We start from the raw sequence: 18,209 nt of genomic DNA on the forward strand, positions 1-18,209 counted from the left end.
ATTGTATTACCATGTGGACTCTGATTGGACGGTGAAGAGGTACTCGTGTTTATGTAATGATCTGTTTAAATGAAGGTATCTCTAAATATATTATCACTAGTTCTTAATGAGGTTTAAGATATCTCCAAATGAACAGGGAGTGGTAGTTATTCTGTTTATGATATCATCTTTTCATTTCTGACTAGTAATTATTGCAATAGTGACTAGTATCTATTTAAATATTGCTAGTAAGCATTCATTAGATACTACTAGTACTTATTTTTTAGATACTGGTACGTATTCATTAGATACTAGTACCTATTTAATAGATACTAGTAGTTATTCATTAGGTACTAGTTATTTATTAGACATTAGTATCTTTTGTAATTACTACTAGTAACAATTCTTATCTTACTAGTCAGATCTGCTTTTTTACTCGTCTTATGTTATGACTAGTCCAAATGGCTACAGTAGAGTTCAATTTAAAAATTTACTAGTAAAATTAAAAAAAAATCTTACTAGTAGCATTTCGAGCAAGTACTAGTATCTAATAAATGTGTACTAGTATCTATTGAATAAGTACTAGTATCTATTTAATAGGTACTAGTATCTAATGAATGAGTACTGGTATCTAATAAATAAGCACTAGTACCTAATGAATAAGTACTAGTATCTAATAAGTACTAGTATCTAATAGATAAGTACTAGTATCTAATAATAAGTAGTATCTAATGAATAAGTACTAGTGTCTATTTAATAGGTACTAGTATCTAATGAATGAGTACTAGTATCTAAAAAATATGTATTAGTACCAAATTAATAACTACAAGTACATAAAAATTAAGTTCTAGTCACTAGTGGAATACATACTAGTCAAAACTGAATAGTTGATATCTCAATGACGGATCCCCATATAAGTCAATGGCAAAAATGTTTAATTTGTTACTAGTAACAATATAATAGTTAGTCACTATTGAAATAAGTACTAGTATCTAATGAATAAGTACTAGTATCTAATTAATAAGTACTAGTACCTAATAAATAAGCACTAGTATCTAATGAAAACGTACTAGTATCTAATGATTAAGTACTAACTTTACAAAAGACACTAGTACTAAAGAATAAGCACTAGTACCTAAAGAATAAGTAGTACTTAATGGAAAAGATACTAGTATCTAAAAAATAAGTACTAGTAACGTTAAATTAGATACATTAGAATGCTTTTTCTGAACTGTGTATCAAGTAAACAGAAAATAATAATTACAATAATTAGGTGATCTGTACACTCTAAAAAAATGCTGGGTTAAATACAACCCAGTCCTGGGTAAAATAGGGACAAACCCAGCAATTGGGCTGTTTTGACCCAGCGGTTGGGTTAAATGTTTAACCCAACCTTCTGGGTAGTAACCCAACCGCTGGGTCAAAACAGCCCAATTGCTGGGTTTGTCCCTATTTTACCCAGCACCGGGTTGTATTTAACCCAGCATTTTTTAGAGTGTAGACACTCCATATTGTGCTTTAAAAAATGTAATTTATTATTGTTTTAAATGTATGTAATATACATTTCTGTCATAATAATGTTCTCTGTAGGTGAAGTGTTTTGTCTGTTGTTGGTCGCGATCTTGTGGGAAGGCACAGGCACAAACCCACTCATGAAAAAAGGCACAGAGGGCATTGAAGGGGTTCAGAAGGACAACAAACTCCTCCAGTTTCTGGTTGAGGTCAAATTCTTGTGTTTCTCAATATCAAGGTGTGTTTTTATCATTGTTTTATGCGCACATAATAAGTGCTTATGATAAATTTAGTGTGTGTAATTCAGTGTTGGGCAGTAACTAGTTACTAGTAACTTAGTTACTGTAATAATATTACTTTTTGCAGTAACTAGTAGTGTAACTAATTACTAATAAGATTTCAGTAATAATATTACCGTTACCATCCATAAAACAGCTTAGTTACTTTTGATGCCTCAACCCCGCTGATTTAAAATCCAACAAGCAAATAATTCCTTGATTTATTTTCATAATTTTCACGACTCGCACATGCATGTGATGTCCCCAGTGCAGCAGGCAAGCTTGGAATATGGAAAAGCTTACATTCAGCAGATAGAAATATTGCATTATATTGATTTTGTCAAGAAAAAAGATGATCTGAACACTGTTGTGTAAGTTGTGGCTTTACTGTACTCTGGCATTACATCCCACCCACATCCCTCTGATCAGCATGTGGTACATTATATTACTATAAGTAAAAATCTTTTTGGAAAATTAAATAGTTTCTTACAAACTAATGTGATTTGATAAAATACATAATGAAATATAATTGTATATGGGTAACAGAGAAATTACAAATAGAGAAACAGAGAAACAATTAGCTTCAAGGTACACATGACAATTAATGAGATTAATACAACATTTCTACTTGAATGTCACTATCAATCACTATTGAGTGTTTGTAATAACTTCTGACTGCGATCCAATGTGGATTTTGGTCAAATGATGAGGCAGAAATATGTTGTTAGTAACATTCTAGAACAATTTTATGTGGAGGAAGATACACAGTTACAACTTCTGTGGGGCGCGAAGAAAAAGTAATGTAACTAGTAGTGTAACTAATTACTGTTGCCAGAAAGTAATAAGTAAAGTAACAATATTACTTTTGAAAGGGGTAACTAGTAATGAGTAATACATTCTTTGAGTAACTAGCCCAACACTGGTGTAATTATAATTAATATATTTTATTTGATCCCATTTCTGTTAAACCAAAGTGGATCATTTGTTCAACGTCACTCTTGCTTCTAGGTGAGAAGTTTCTTTTTCTTCACAAGTTTCTAAGTATTGACTATCTATGTTCTTAGTAGCATAGTATCATACTACAGTTTTTACAGTATATATGAGGCTGAAGCTGGATTCATGCAGTAGTATACTGTACAGTGCACAATATTCAAGTTATCTGTATGTATGGAATATCTGAATGACATATAACACTGGCAAAAATGAGCAGTATAATACAGAGAATACTGTAATACTAGCCCACTGTGTGATGCACTAAACTTTTTTGAATCAGGCTGCTAAAAGATAACATTTTGCACAAAGACTTGATGCAACAACAATTTTTATTTCTAAGAAGAGTTGCTAAGATCTAAGATTGGTTGGCAATTGCCAAATTAAGCACGACAGTGTGAAATGTCTTTTTTAATTTAAACTGTAGGCAGCATATGCTTGCTGTTTAGTGTTCAGTTAGTAAGTTGGTATTCTGTTTCAAGCATAACCTCTGCAGCCATGAACATTTTTTTATTCAAAATATTAAGGAAGGTTTAAACTCTTTGTGAGCACACACACATATTAGCCAGCACTAGTGTTGAATTTTGAAGTGCTGTTTGTTTTGTAGATCTGTCTCTGGCTGTTCCCATGGTGAACTCACATTTCTGTTCACGTTACTAATGGGTAAATTGCTTGGAGAAGAGTTTGGAGAAAAGAGTAAGTAGCTTCTGTGCTAGTAACATCACATTCTCTCTCTGTAGCTACACAGGTCTTTAACTCTCTGTTAGTGCTGTCAAACGATTAATCGCGATTAATCGAATCCAAAATAAGGGTTTTTGTTTACATAACGTTTACTGTGTATATTTATTATGTATATATAAATACAAACACATGCATGTATATATTTAAGAAAAAAATTATGTTTATATATTAAACATATTTATATATAATATAAAAGAATATGTATATACATATAAATATTTTCAAAATATATACTGTGTGTGTATTTATATATACATAATAAATATACACAGTGCACATACATACTGTATATTATGTATACAAAATTTTTATTTTGGATGCGATTAATCATTTGACAGCACTACTCTCTGCCTCTGCTCATGTAGGAGCTATGCTGGGTATGTTACTCATCATGTCTGGAGTGACTGTGTGCGTGCTGAATTCTGTCTCTGAGACAGACGGCGCAGGAGCCCCGCAACACAAGTGATCTTTGAAACGTGCCACTGGACTGGGAGGTGAAGGAGGACCTGAATCTGCTCCAGCCATGTGATCACACCTCACACACACATATTCATCTGACACAATATCTGTGCTGCTTCATTTTCAGTATGTGCTGTGAACTTGTGCTAAGAGGTGATGGATGACTTTATACCTGTACTTGAACCATGTTGGTGAAATCCAAATGTTTTGCACTTTAAATGCAACTGTGGAAAGAGTAACTTTTAAATGTATGTGGATTGTGGAACATACAAAATACTTGTATATATTGTATTATTAACTGATATTTATATGGATTTGTATTAATAATGTGAAAGTGCCCAATGTTTAAATACATTTATTTTAAATGTCTTTTACATTCAGAGGTCTTATTTTGTTAAACAGAAGAAATAAAAAAATAAAAACACTTCTCAGTGAATCTCTGCATGCTGTAAGATCACTGTTACTTTTCAAGGGTACATTATTTTAAATGCTATTCATTGACCAAAACGATACCAATTTCATAGTGAACTCTATGTTCAGAGAATGTGTGTGGATTGTAAAGGTGTGTCTCTGTCTCCTGCATCATCTTCAGGATGGAGAGGTCGCTCAGCATCCTTGTCTGTCTGTTCCTCATGGGAACCCCCAGTCTGATACACACACAGACAGAGCAACACATTATGTTTAGATGGTTAATATTTACACATAATTTTAATAATAGCTAAATATGTAAGTCTCCCACATCTAATTTCACTATCTGTAATAGTTCTGTCACTGAGGCAGTACAAAATAGATCTACTGTATGTACCTTATTTTCCCCTAAATGGTACATATTAGTACCTTTTGAAAAGGTACCACAACAGTGACAGTTTGGTACCTTTTTTTGAGAGTGTACCATTATATCAGGCCTTTAATATAAATGACACTATATAAGGGAAAATAAATGTCAAAACACTACAGCATCATTTGCATGTATGATTAAATGCATTAAATATTTTGTTTAAAACTTATAAACTGACAGGTTCTTGCTGTGTTACTTCACTTCGTGGGGAATGTTCAGAGACTTTGGGTGATGAAGATGATGAAGAAGATCTGGAATGCTGTGTGGATGACTCCTAATTTTAAACAGAAAGAAAAAATCTCAACTCATCAAGGCTTTTTACTGTACATAGATGACAGGCCTGAAAAACAATCTGTATGATTTGATAGTATAATATATCTTCTACAATGTATATATCTTCTACAATATATATATATATATATATATATACACACACTTTAAGCTGATTCAAAGCCTAAGTGAAACACAAATAAGACATAAAAATGCAAAAAAAAAAATAAGGTCAATGCTCAATGCACTGCGTCTTACAGCATCATGTTTGTTTATATCATGCTGAGACTCTTTGCTGGACGTGTATCCCTGCTGTGCTTCTCTCTGTGGAGCTGACGTGTCGTCCCATGTCTCCCTCTCAGACACTATGAACTCTTTCTCTCCATTCTCACTGGAGAGATCAGATGATGGCCTGTGTAGTTCAGCTGAATCCCTCTTTAATACAACAAACAGGGAGTTAATTCATGATCGAGTCATCATTACTTTCAATTCCTGTGTATTTCACACACTCACGTGATTTATATTGGCTGTATCAAACGGATCTCTTTCAAGAAGCTCCTCATCCTCTACAACTTCTGCTTCTCTCTGAAATTATAAACATTTTTATAGAAGATGAGATGAGATGAGACAAAAGAAGATGAGAGGTGTACCTGGTCAATGTGACGCTCTACAGCTGTGTTTTCATCCTCTGCGACCTCCTCAGCACCTCGAACCTCCTCTCTCATCCTGCTCTCAGAGGCCTTAAACACACTGGGCTCATCTAACACAAACAATATCACACAGTTAAATAAAAGGTTACATTTTAGACACAGTATGAGATACTATTTTTTATTTATTCAGCATTCACCTATTGCGGCTCTAGGAGGGGGTCTGTTTGTGGGAGGGTGTCTGCGGACTCTCACAGGTCTGGCGTAGAAAACAGAGTTCTCTTCTCTTTCTCCTCTCCTCTTAACCGGCTGAGGGGAGCTCTCTCGCTCCACCTCATCTCCTGTGGACTTCACACGCCTGCCTTCCCTCTGAAAGCAGACACCATTTACACAAGATGCTTACAGGATGATTGTGACAATGATCTGAAGGCTTTGATCTGAAGCAGGAAAACAAAAAATATAGTATAAACAAGTATATATATATATATATATATATATATATATATATATATATACAGTGCCTTGAATAGAGGAAACGCCCAGTGCAGCAAAATATTGTGATAGCCTTAATGAAAACCCAGTCCAGAGCATTCAGAACCTCAGACTGGGCAGAAGGTTCACCTTCCAACAGAACAATGAACCTAAACACACAGCAAGAGTGGCTTTTAGACAACTCTGTGAAAGTTCTTGAGCGGCCCGGCCAGAGCCTGGTCTTGAACCCAATCAAATATTTCTGGAGAAACCTGACAATGTGTGTCTGCCCCCATCCAACCTGACAGAGCTTGAGAGGTGAACAGGTGAGGGGAAGAATGGCAGATAATTGACAAATGATGATGATCAAAGCTTTTCGCATTGAACAAAAAAGACTTGAGACTGTAAAGGTGCTTCAGCGAAATATTTAGTTAAGGGTATGAATACTTATGCAAGGTACTTATTTCAGTTTTTTTGACCCTATGCACACAGCAAGAGTGGCTTATAGACAACTATGTGAATGTCCTGCCACAGCCTGGGATTGAACCCAATCAAATATTTCTGGAGAAACCTGAAAATGTGCATCTGCCCCCATCCAACCTGACAGAGCTTGAGAGGTGAACAGGTGAGGTGAAGAATGGCAGATAATTGCAAAATGCTGATGACCAAAGCTTGTCGCATCAAACAAAAAAAGACTTGAGGCTGTTAAGGTACTTCAGCTAAATATTTAGTTAAGAATACTTAGTTAGAATACTTATGCAATGTACTTATTTCAGTTTTTTATTTTTAAGAAATTTACAAAGTTGTGACAATTCTGTTTTTGCTTTGTCAGTATGGTGTATGGAGTGTAGATTGATGTGGAAAAAAGACATTTAAAGAAGTTTATCATAAGGCAGCAACATAACAAAATGTAAAAAAATAAATTAATGAATGAATACTTTCGCAAGGCACTGTATATATAAATATCAATGTACATTGAAAATAACAATGTATTTGGTTTTTACCTCAGGTGGATTCATCAGGGTGGAGTCACTGTGGCTTTCCTGAGGAAACATCTTTCTACTCTGAGTTGGATCGTCATGACATTAAAGAACTTCAATAGAACAATTTGTCTCATGGAAATGTATTTTCCTAACATATTAAAATTAAATATACAGTGGAGTCCATGAGTCTGAGACCACATTAAAAAGTCTAAAATTAAAAATCTACTTTAGCCTTAGAAATAAAGTTTTGGATTAAACATTTTTTTAAGAAAACCTTTTTTGTACACCTTTTTACTCAAATAAATGTGCTAATTTTTATGATTTGTTATGTTTTTAGTTAAAAGGCTAATAATTTTCTCAGATGCATTTCAACTCTGTATATTGGATATAAAAAGTACCTCGATTCTTCTCTGTAATCCTCTGTCTCCTGCATAATGTCTACAGTGAAGACAGACAGATCCTGTTTTATTTATATGTACACTACCATTCAAAAGTTTGGAGTCTGTAAGACTTTTTAATGTTTCTGAAAGAAGTATTTTATGCTCGCCAAGGCTAGATTTATTTGCTATAGAGTAAAACAATAATATTCCAATATATTATTACCATTCAAAACAATTCTTTTCTATTTGAATATATTTTAAAATGTAATTTATTCCTGTGATGGCAAGCTGAATTTTCAGCAGCCATTATTTCAGTCTTCAGTGCCACCTGATCCTAAAGAAATAATTTCTATAAGTCTTTAAAGAAACATTTCTTATTGTTATCTATGTTGAAATCAGTCGTGCTGCTTTAAACCTTCGTGGAAACTGTGATACATTTTTTAGGGTTCTTTGATGAATAGAGAGTTCAAAAGAACTGTTAAGAAATAATAAAAGTATTAATTTCTTTAAAATAAATTCAGACCCCAAAATTTTGAATAACTTACGGTCTATCCCAACATTACTGTCTATCCCAATTATCCACCAACATCACCTGTCCGCGCTGTTGCCTGTTGCTTTATTCAGCAGTATCTCTACATATGGAAGCTTCTTGAACCTCTCTGTTCCCACAGCTACATAGCTTTGCCTGCTCTCCAGCTCCTCTGTGGAGGTCACTGTGAAACCCTCCAGAGTGCAAAGCCTGAGAGGTGAAAGGTGAATTGATTGTGGAAATGAAAACAACCTTAAACAATGTGTGAGGAAATAAATATGACATGCTTCATAAGTTCATTATAAAACAAATTGTATGTGTGACTGAATACCTGCGCACGGCTCCTGTGCGAAGCATGGCTTTTTCAGAAATGAGGCTCAGAATCTGCTCTAGATTTTTCTGCATGTGGCGGGGAATGATCAGACGCATGGCAGGACTGAGGATGTCTCCATTCCGAAATACACTATTTGAATGTGAAAAGAAGAATGAAGTTTGGATCTCTTGTGAAAGGAAAAGAAAAACTGGTTTAACAGAAGAAAAGTGTGCATTTAAATGTCTGAGTTCTCACTGTATGATGAAGGGCAGAGTGATGGCCTTCCTCCATTTTGCAGACACATTAGGCCTGACAAGCATTTTAACCTGTGAAAAGAGTTACATATTATTAATTAGCAATGTATTATGTCAACTACAATCAGAATACTTGAATCTGATTAGTCAATCACAGCATTTCTAAGGTCATATGTTTTTGTATAATGAGAGTTAAACTGTATAATTGGCCGTTTTCTGAGGAAACTAATTTCCCTCCAAACTTCATGTCTCTCATATCACTTTGCGTTTGCGGCCTCTTTATTGTCACATAATAAAATAACTGGAAATCAATATTTCAGGTCCATTTATTTATTTAACAAAGAGCTGTGTAATAAGCAGGTTAAGTGATTTTCCATCAGCGTAAATCAAAGATGCAGTGTGTGTTGACGCTGAGTCAGTGTCCCCTGCTCTCAAGGCTATTATCAACAGTGGTTTTAGCAGCTCTGTGTGCAGCATTAAGGGGTCAGGCACTTAAACTTGCCCTAACAAGCTTTCTAATCTGATAACACTAGCAGCGTATCTCCCCTGGCCTTCTATTGTTGGAAGGGACAATAACATCCCTCACTCCCTCACTTCCTCTTCATGACACACTTCAGCCAAGCATCCACAGCAACAAAAAAACACAAACACAACATAACAAACAAGACACACTGACTGGATCTTGTATGATTTTTTATGCCTAAATTTAAAAAATACCATGACTTACAGATTAATTGCACAGATCTGCAATTAACCTAAATAATAAAAATAAAAAAATCACAAATAAACAGTAAGAAGCGCTGAACTCTCACATGTATACCTGGGCTGGTTCCACAACTCTGCACAGTGGACCTTTCTTCAGTCCTGCAGACAGATAACTAAACATATACAGAAAAGACAAGCAAAAATATGATGCATCTTTTAGCCATTATCACAATATTAACCCTTCTCAACCAGAAACAATAAATCTGGAATCTAATTTCATGATGCCAGATCATAAATTCTACTTTAATTTTCCCTACATTAACACCTCTCTAAAAGGCCATTTTCTATAAAATGGGATTATAATTTAAGGGCATTTACATGAAATAAACTTGTATGTTAATGTATGTAATTATAAAAACACTTAATGCACACTTAGCAAGATACCTTTTTAACGGTTTTAAAGGATAAAACATAAATAATACATATATACTAAGGGAAACTGACCTTATACATCTACCAAAAATAATTCTGAGACCAATTGGATACAAAAATTTCATAAAATGAGTAGTACCATTTGTTTTGTAGAAGCCACGTGATTCAGTGTTATTTTAGGATTATTTATCTACTGTTATATTTATTAATATTTTGACATATGAATATATTAGCTATTATTATATATTTTCAGAGTTGGAGTAGTTTTCAACTTAATTTTAGTTTTAGTAACTTTTACAAGTTTTTGATTTTTTTTTTTATTTTTAGTAAAAAATAGCTTTTAGTAATTTAGTACTACAACAACTTTATTTCATCATATTTGCTTCAGTGAGTTGCCATTTCTAATTTTCATTTAGTTTTTTAAAGTTTACATTTTTAATCTTATACTTACATTTTATTTTATTTCGATTTCTGAAAACATTTTATTTCTTTTTTTTAGTTTAAGTTAACAATAACAACACTGACTCATACAATGTTAAGAGTGGCTGAAGTGTCCAAACACTGGGACCACTGAGTCTCAGCATCTAGATCAGACCATTAAACGTTAATGGAAAGTGTTATAATTTAGATTTTTCTCAATATGAATGAATTGACACTTACTCTAGTTTCTTAAAGCGCTCAAACCCTGCAGCCACATACTGTGCCCCTTGCTGTAGGTCACTAAGGTCTGCGACCCGATGACCATAGCGCGGCGTATAGAGAGTTCGAACTGCTAACGGAGCTCCGATACTGAGAGTGATGTCATTAAGAAACGCATCCATGGTGGAGATTTGCCTCTGGTTTACCACAAATCTCCTTCCTGATCCAGAAAGACATTCATAAAGAGACATTAAATAAGACACGTGTAGTTTCATTTCAGACATATACAAGAGAGCTGTGAAAGTGATGAAATAAAATACATGTTGCAGTATACACAATTAGGCTATACAGTAACATTTTTAAGCCTTGTGTGTGCAACAAAACAACCCACCAAAACTGTTTCAGAACCAGTTCTAACCTGAAAAGAAGGGGTCTCCATTTCTGTAGACCTTTACACTCTTGACTGGAGGCAGGTGACTAGTGACACCAGTGGATGCCATGATCCAAAACTAGCCACATTAACACACACCTGTAAAAAAATATATATATAAAAAAAACACAAAATGAGAGCAACTCCTAAATAGTATAACTTACTTATGCCATCAAAATTTAACCATAAATGTGTTAATAACACTGTAAAAGTACAAATCCAATCCTCATTCACACATTAAATGCACAAAAACTCACAAATTGATTCACTTACAGCTCAAGCATTCACATGTATACAAATCCACACACACTCACAAAAATACTTACAGAGACAACGTATGTAATCCAGTTAATCACCTGGAGAAAAACTCTAAATTCATCTGGTCTGTTATTTGTGCTGATTATTTTTCAGTGTATATGTCTAATATATTAAAGCACTGAGTGTGAGAGACTCAAACACCTCACCCAGACTCCCTCCCTCTCTCTCTCTCTCTCTCTCTCTCTCTCTCTCTCTCTCTCTCTCTCTCTCACACACACACACACACTGGGGAGTGTTTCCTGGTTGCCATGGCAGCGTTACTAACTATGGCGGCGGCCTTTGTGAGGTTTTACAATCAGCAACAACACCACAGAGACGGTGAGGGAGGGGAAGAGGGTTAGAGTAGAGAGGGCAAATGATTAATTATGTAATCTAGACCAGTGGTTCCCAACCCTGGTCCTGGAGGCACCCCAACACTGCACATTATGCATGTATCCTTGATCAAAATATCACCTCTATTTCTCAAGAAATGAAAATGAATCACGTTATTTTACTTGAATAGGCTAAATAAATTGGTTTTGAAAATTCGACATTCAAAATGAAAATATGGTGTTTGTTTGAAGTGTCTTTAGTGAATTATGCCCCTTATCATCACCCACCGACAACAGAAACATTTAAACACAGGGACACAAAGAACCTGTGGAGCGATAAAGAAGAAAAACAGCCTTTATCATTTGCAATAAATATAAAACAGCAAGTCAGAAATTCTGTGACATTGTTTAGTCAAAAACGGCCAACAGCAACATTTAAATTTAAAAAATGTTTTAATTGATAAAGCTCTAAAAACCTTACTGACTGATGTTTTAGTACACTTTCTGCAAATATGGAAAAAATAAAGGGTTTCAATTTAATATGTTCAGTTTCACATGGTTAGTGCAAATTGTCACATGACCAGAGCAGTTTATTTCCTGTTTGCACCTGAAGATGACTGCATCAAAGCTCCAAAACAAACGGCTAATAAAGTATGCTAACATAAAGATATGACAAAGATTTTTGGTACACATTATCTTTTAAGGTGTCTAGTATTAATATATGAATTCACATATGTTCATTTTTGTTGAGTGTGGTCATAGAATGAGTAAACATCTTGATGGTCACAATAGTGGGATAACAGTGAACTTAGGTATACATATAAATCCAATTGCAGTTGTTAGTGAAAATTACACTAAAATGTTGCAATGACAAAATATTGCACTAAATTAAAAGTTCAAATGTTACAAAAAAAGTTACAATATTTATGTTGTAGTACTGGTAGCACTGATATAAAATTTGATTATACATGTTACAAAAAAGCAACAATTTTGAAATATGTTTGATGTTTGTATTTTTTTATCTCAGTATTCCTATAAGGTTTTTTTTATGCATAACAGTAACCCTAGAATGTGATCAAACAGTTTAAAATAGCAGGGCTAAGATATATAAAGACATTTTTGACTTTAGAATAATGTTAATTCAGTATAGGCTACACATTATCCCACCGGTCACAATTGGGACTGACCATAAAACAGAATGTTTCACACACTTTTCCAAAGATTTTTCAAAAAATAATTATTTCAAAGGGTTACTAATGACACATCATTTAGATATTTTCATGTCTGGGCAAAATTTGGGATTAAACGGGTCAAGTTTGTTCAATTCAATTATAATATCATTTTGTGGATTGTATGTTGTCAAGTTTAATAAATTTTATTTGTATAGCTCTTCACAACTGAAAGCAAAGCAGGCTAACAGACATGTTTATAATATCTATAGTCGGATTTGGTGGATTCGAGCTGGGCGATAACATAGTTTAGGCCTACGCCGATATGAACAATCAAACTCTTAGAATTTGCTATATACTGCATATTGCTTCGTGAATGTACTGCAGCCTATGCATGTGGATAAAGTTGGATTACTGTATACATCCAACTTCGTATATAGAGCAGTGCAATAACATAGTTTACATTTATGGATGATATAAACAATCACACAGCCGAAATTTGCTGTATAGTTTATCGCTTTATGTGCGTATACTGTTTGTGTACATGTAAAGTAAATGTACTAGGTCAAATCCATCTTTAAATATATCGTTAGGCAATAATATAGCATATTATGCGACGATATAAATAAACTATGAATTGTGCATATTAAAGATAGGGTTAAAATACTGATTATATCGCCCACCCATAAACTGTAGTTAAACTAAGGGGTTAATTGGAAGACATAGCATAATACTACTTATACATAACACATTGTTCGTAGTAATCTATATAATATTTAGTACCCTGGTGTGCAAGCCAAATGCAGCTCTAGCAAGGCAAGAAAGACATTGAATTTGGAAAATGGAGGAAAAAACCTTGAAAGAAATCAGGCAACACCAAGAGGTCCGTTCTCATGCGGTGATACAGTTCAAATATAATGTCAGTAATGAAGTAGATATGTTACTACATTGACTGAACTGTAAGATTAAGTTGTGGGAGTCTTTGTGATCCATCCAGGATCGAACAGTATGGTTTTTTGTGATACAGAAAAATGAATGTGCATGTGCATATATTTATTTCTGAAATGCCATTTGTACAAAAATAAAAATCTTCTTTAACACAAACCTGTGTATGGACTACACAAGCTTATAAATAAATATAATTTACAACAATTCTCAAACATTCTGTGCTGTAAATGATAGACTAACACATAATAATAATAATAATAATAATAATACAGCTTCAGAACTGCTCCAGTATCAGTGTGGCACATCCATTCTCTGTTTGAGGGTAAGATACTACAAAAGAAGCAGAGCAGAATATGTTTATAGACTAAAACACACAGAGAGACATAGATACATACATATAAACATTAACGTTAAAAATTCTAAAGTTTTCTCACTTTCTTTCTGCTACTGATGGCTTGTTGGATCCACAGCAACTCCATGGCTAAAGTGCTCCGCTGCTGCTTCAGAGAGTCAGGAGTATGTGCTGTCTCTTTAAAAACTGAATGCAAATTTGGTCCTGCCAAAACAAAACAAAACCACATAAGTGTCTCAAACAAGTCCCGTCTGTTTTTAAAAACTTCTGTATCCTTTTTGTGTCAAAATCTCTTTTCAAAGCACCTGTCTGCAATAAGCTGCTGAGGCTGACATCTGAATTCATGATACTGCAAAGTGCAGTAGAATCATCCATCAGGTTTTGTATGACCACATTCTCTCCTCTCTTGTCCACAATACCATCCACAGATGTTTCAGTAGCTTCGTCTTTCTCCGGTACCTGGATTTCAGACTGTGGGAGAGATTTCTCACTGCCCTCATTCTCTGTCTTCCGTTCCCTCTCTGAATCATCCAGGTCATGGGATTGAAACCTGGAACGTTCATACTGCAGCAATAGGCTTTCCTGTAGATTACATTATACACATCTCTATCATTATGCAACATCAAGACATTAACTAAAAAAAAATGTAAAAGTGATAATGGAACTTTAAAGCATACTTTCTACGAGTAACAAATAAACAGCTTATGATGTTTTTAAATAATGAGATATGGGCAATGGCAGAGAGGCTCACAGTGTCAGTGAAGTGAGGTCTGGGAATGATGTTTCCTCTCCACTGCAGGTGATCCAATCCTCCATCAATCTCTCGCACTATCTCTTCAAACTGAGTCCGAACCAAACTCAGACCTTTCCTCATCGTATAACCACGACACTGAGCCTGGAGAGGACGCAATATTAGCTTTACTTTCCTGATACTGCGACTAAACTAAGCTCTAGTCATGTTGATTATAAAGCACAAAAAACAGAAGTGTTGACGAAACAGTTGACAAAAGCAAATTTCATAGCAATCTATTAAATTGAAAAGAAAAAAAATGAATTGATTGAAAAAAACAGACACCCCAGGACTAAGGAAAATCAGATAAACTCCAACCATTTTATAAACAAATGAAAACAATGAACTTGGTGATTGTAAACAAACACAAACTTTCAACGTACCCAGGTTCTTTTCCGACACAGGGCAAAGTAATTTACTTATAAAATATTTACAAAAATACATGCACACTTGAGGATCTCCAGTGATAATAAAAAAATACCTGAAATCGAGTTAACGTCTGTATCCATTTCTGTTCGTTCATAGCGCCGCTTTGTTTGAACGGCTGACACCGACACACACTGTGTATTTATTTCTTCCCCTGTAAACAGATCGAGGAACAGATTCGCCTGCAGCTCAGTACCGCCACCCGCTGTTTGAAAGAGATTTGCTGTAATGCAGTACCGTTAATCACTCTACAACATGTTTTAATTTATTGGATAAAATATTAGGCTTTTTATTTAGTTTGGTCTTCTTATAGCACAAATTGGTAAAAATAGAGTTAAATAATAAAACAACAAATGCTACTTTGGTTTGAGTGCATTGCCATGTCTCTTGGTGCTTCTAAACTTCTAACCTAACAAGGAAACTAACAAATTATTTAAAAGATTCATTAAAGATTTTTATGTCACATACATGGTTATATAGAGAATATATGACCAGCAGTGAAATGTAAGCTAATGTAAATATTTCAGGTGTTTCTTCATGTTTCCTTTGTCCAACCAAAATGCTTTAAATAAAACAAAACGTATTTTCCTATCATCATTTTTAATCTTTTGCAATATCCTTTTAATTATTTGTAACATTTGTTTTAAAAAAAGGGCAATATTCATTTTTTCCAACTTCTGTGACTTTTATTCAACAACCTGCTATGTCCCATAATTGCACAAAAAGTCCAAAGTCAAAGTGAGTGAATTGTTGCATTAAGTTTTATTACTTAAAGCACACAAATAGAAAATAGTTTATATGCATTCTTAAACAAAACAAGGCATGGACGAAAAGCAAAGCACAGATATTTTCTTTTTGAAATATTTGAAATTCACAGAAAGAATACAAAAGCCATTTTTTAAATGACTCTTAATGCTTCAGACTCAGGCAGTGAGGGAAGAGAAACCGGCCTGTACATGCTGATGCAAAATCAGAACATGCCACAAATCAATCTGATATCAATTTAAACAGACCTCCCCTCAAGGCAACAGTACTGACTCTCAGTTCAAATATTTGGAGGTAGGCGTAGCAGAGGTCAGTTGTAAAGTGATATTACTGCATCAAGAAATATAAAAATTCAAACTGGTGTAGATAATTAGCTTTTCCTCAAACCTGTCCATGTTGTGCTGATGGTTTATCACTGAAACTGGTGTAAAATGGGAGGACAGGCTTATATAGGGACATTAGTGAGGTTTTACTATGTATTATGGACTATGTCAGTTTTTTTTTTCTCCAGTAGTTTTGTCCTACATACACTGCGGCTTGTCAGAACTTTCTGACCTGTACTAGATGTTACTGTACTCTGTCCTTTTGTACTTTGGGGTAGAGACTGCAAATATACAAGGTTTAAATGCAGTCTTGTGCTCCAAGAAATGGAGGAATTCTATAATCGACTCATTTCTAATTCTAGAATTACCCACTGGATGTCAACTTTTTAGAACCTGAAATTTGAAATGCCTGACTCCATTATGTTTTCGCTTTAGTTTATGCAAAGATAACACACAAATACTGTACATTTCCATCAGTGCCACCAAGAATAACAAACAACTTCTATCATAATTGTTCCTAGATCAACATTAAATAGCTATTTAAAACTCTAGTTTACAAACAAGCTATATAACATATTATTTTAAATAAGGGTACGTCTATTTTAATGTACAAACATCTACAAAAAGATCCAGTTCCATCATTTAGAGTCTCATGAAAACCTTACAGTGAAACAATCAATGTAATCTAGACACTGAGAAGAGGCACTAAGATCACTGATTTCAAACAGTCCTGAGTGAGTTTATAGCTACTCCACAGCCATTTACAACATCTCTCCAGAGAACACTGATGAACTAAAATCAATTGTGTTATGATGATTGACTGATAATGTAAATGTTCATCTTCTCATTCACTTCTGACATTGTTGATCTAAAACTCTAGATCTCAATTTATGAAAAAAACGAGTCAGCCTTTACCAGTGATGAATGAACCTTTGAAATCAACTCATGCAACCCCAAAAGTAAGAACAATTATTATTTATCCAGATAAACCACTTAAACCAGGGCCGGTGTCCTGAAGAGTTTAGCTCCAACCCCAAGTAAACACACCTGAACCAGCTAATCAAGCTCTTACTAGGCATACTAGAAACTTAAAGGCAGGTGTGTTGAGGCAAGTTGGAGCTAAACTCTGCAGGACCGAGTTTGGGCACCCCTGATTTAAACAATGTAACAAAGAGGATACAATTTAGCTTTCAGACTCAAAATTGGAAATATAAATATTTAAAGGGGTGGTTCATTGCGATTTCACTTTTTTAACGTTAGTTAGTCTGTAATGTTGCTGTTTGAGCATAAACAATATCTGCAAAGTTACGAAGCTGAAAGATCAATGCAAAATTCTGGCAGATTAATGCCTACAAAAACGGCTGGTAAGGGACTACAACGAGTTACTTCCCGGGTTCGTGACATAACAAACCCAGATAAACCCTGCCCTCAGGAAAAGGCAGCAAAGGGGGCGAGGCCATGCTGCGCGGCTTTAGAGAAGAGGAAGAGAAAACTAGAGGTGCACGTAAAAATCTGTTCATATATGAATTGCGATTCTGTCTTCTAACGATTTTAATGGATTCACAAGTTTCAAAATCAATGTTCTAAAGCAGCGGTTCTTAATACTGTTCCTCGAGTCCCCTGCTCTGCACACGCTCTGCATCGCTCTCTCTCTCTCTCTCTCTCTCTCTCATTCAGCTCAGCTCCAACAATGAACTGTTACAATTATACACTTATTTTCACATAGCTATGAGAAGCGTTAAACATGGACGCACGTGCAGTTGCCGTACTTTAAATACAGTTTTAATATAAAACTGTATATTAAAAGCTAACATAAGCCGTAGCATTTACAAATAACAGCGTATCTAAAAGTATGAGACAACAACAAACAAAAAACATAGGCCTACAATTAAAAGCCGTGCTTGCACAGGTTCTGCACGATCCTCTTCAATAATATCCTCTGCTTCTCAATCGGGCT

At 34.6% G+C, this 18,209-nt stretch overlaps 2 protein-coding genes and 1 pseudogene across 7 annotated transcripts; 1 reads left to right on the forward strand and 2 right to left on the reverse strand.

Moving 5' to 3' along the window:
- Positions 1-1,556: 1,556 nt before the first annotated feature.
- Positions 1,557-4,112, forward strand: LOC107654927 (transmembrane protein 234-like; annotated as a pseudogene).
- A 191-nt stretch (positions 4,113-4,303) lies between these two features.
- On the reverse strand, positions 4,304-11,338 carry LOC107654928 (doublecortin domain-containing protein 2B-like). 5 transcript variants are annotated; one of them, XM_016442254.1, is made up of 15 exons: positions 11,177-11,338; positions 10,839-10,949; positions 10,442-10,640; positions 9,465-9,522; positions 8,646-8,716; positions 8,409-8,540; positions 8,141-8,287; positions 7,567-7,606; positions 7,190-7,228; positions 5,915-6,083; positions 5,718-5,827; positions 5,581-5,652; positions 5,326-5,502; positions 4,976-5,071; positions 4,304-4,606 (listed from the first exon to the last, which is right to left on the reverse strand). In XM_016442254.1, the coding sequence occupies exons 2-15, from the start codon at positions 10,918-10,920 to the stop codon at positions 4,496-4,498; spliced, it is 1,503 nt and encodes a 500-aa protein (XP_016297740.1). In that variant the 5' UTR covers positions 10,921-10,949; positions 11,177-11,338; the 3' UTR covers positions 4,304-4,495. The 5 variants fall into 5 exon arrangements, with proteins under 5 accessions (XP_016297740.1, XP_016297738.1, XP_016297737.1 ...); XM_016442252.1 differs by having other exon boundaries at positions 7,190-7,249; XM_016442251.1 differs by having other exon boundaries at positions 8,141-8,329.
- A 1,431-nt stretch (positions 11,339-12,769) lies between these two features.
- LOC107655007 (IQ domain-containing protein C-like) lies at positions 12,770-17,231 on the reverse strand. 2 transcript variants are annotated; one of them, XM_016442391.1, is made up of 6 exons: positions 17,168-17,231; positions 15,220-15,369; positions 14,700-14,843; positions 14,254-14,530; positions 14,031-14,152; positions 12,770-13,926 (listed from the first exon to the last, which is right to left on the reverse strand). In XM_016442391.1, exons 2-6 carry the CDS (start codon positions 15,259-15,261, stop codon positions 13,888-13,890), a joined length of 624 nt encoding a protein of 207 aa, XP_016297877.1. In that variant the 5' UTR covers positions 15,262-15,369; positions 17,168-17,231; the 3' UTR covers positions 12,770-13,887. The 2 variants fall into 2 exon arrangements, with proteins under 2 accessions (XP_016297877.1, XP_016297879.1); XM_016442393.1 differs by lacking the exon at positions 17,168-17,231 and having other exon boundaries at positions 15,220-15,370.
- Between the last annotated feature and the right edge of the window lie 978 nt (positions 17,232-18,209).

This window comes from Sinocyclocheilus anshuiensis, unplaced genomic scaffold, assembly GCF_001515605.1.
Source record: "Sinocyclocheilus anshuiensis isolate Anshui unplaced genomic scaffold, SAMN03320099.WGS_v1.1 scaffold487, whole genome shotgun sequence".
NCBI classification, from domain to species: Eukaryota; Metazoa; Chordata; class Actinopteri; order Cypriniformes; family Cyprinidae; genus Sinocyclocheilus; species Sinocyclocheilus anshuiensis.

Bases quoted from the DNA above. Each gene is read 5' to 3' on its own strand.
- LOC107655007 (XM_016442391.1), bottom strand. From the start codon at position 15,261: ATGAACGAACAGAAATGGATACAGACGTTAACTCGATTTCAG. The intron at 14,531-14,699 runs GTGAGCCTCTCT...TGTAATCTACAG, and splicing joins GACCTCACTTCACTGACACT to GAAAGCCTATTGCTGCAGTA. The intron at 14,153-14,253 runs GTGCTTTGAAAA...TTGTTTTGGCAG, and splicing joins CAGCAGCTTATTGCAGACAG to GACCAAATTTGCATTCAGTT.
- LOC107654928 (XM_016442250.1), bottom strand. From the start codon at position 10,920: ATGGCATCCACTGGTGTCACTAGTCACCTGCCTCCAGTCAAGAGTGTA. The intron at 9,523-10,441 runs GTAAGTGTCAAT...GTATATGTTTAG, and splicing joins GAGCGCTTTAAGAAACTAGA to TTATCTGTCTGCAGGACTGA. The intron at 4,607-4,975 runs GTCAGTTTATAA...TGTGTGTATCAG, and splicing joins AAGTAACACAGCAAGAACCT to ACTGGGGGTTCCCATGAGGA.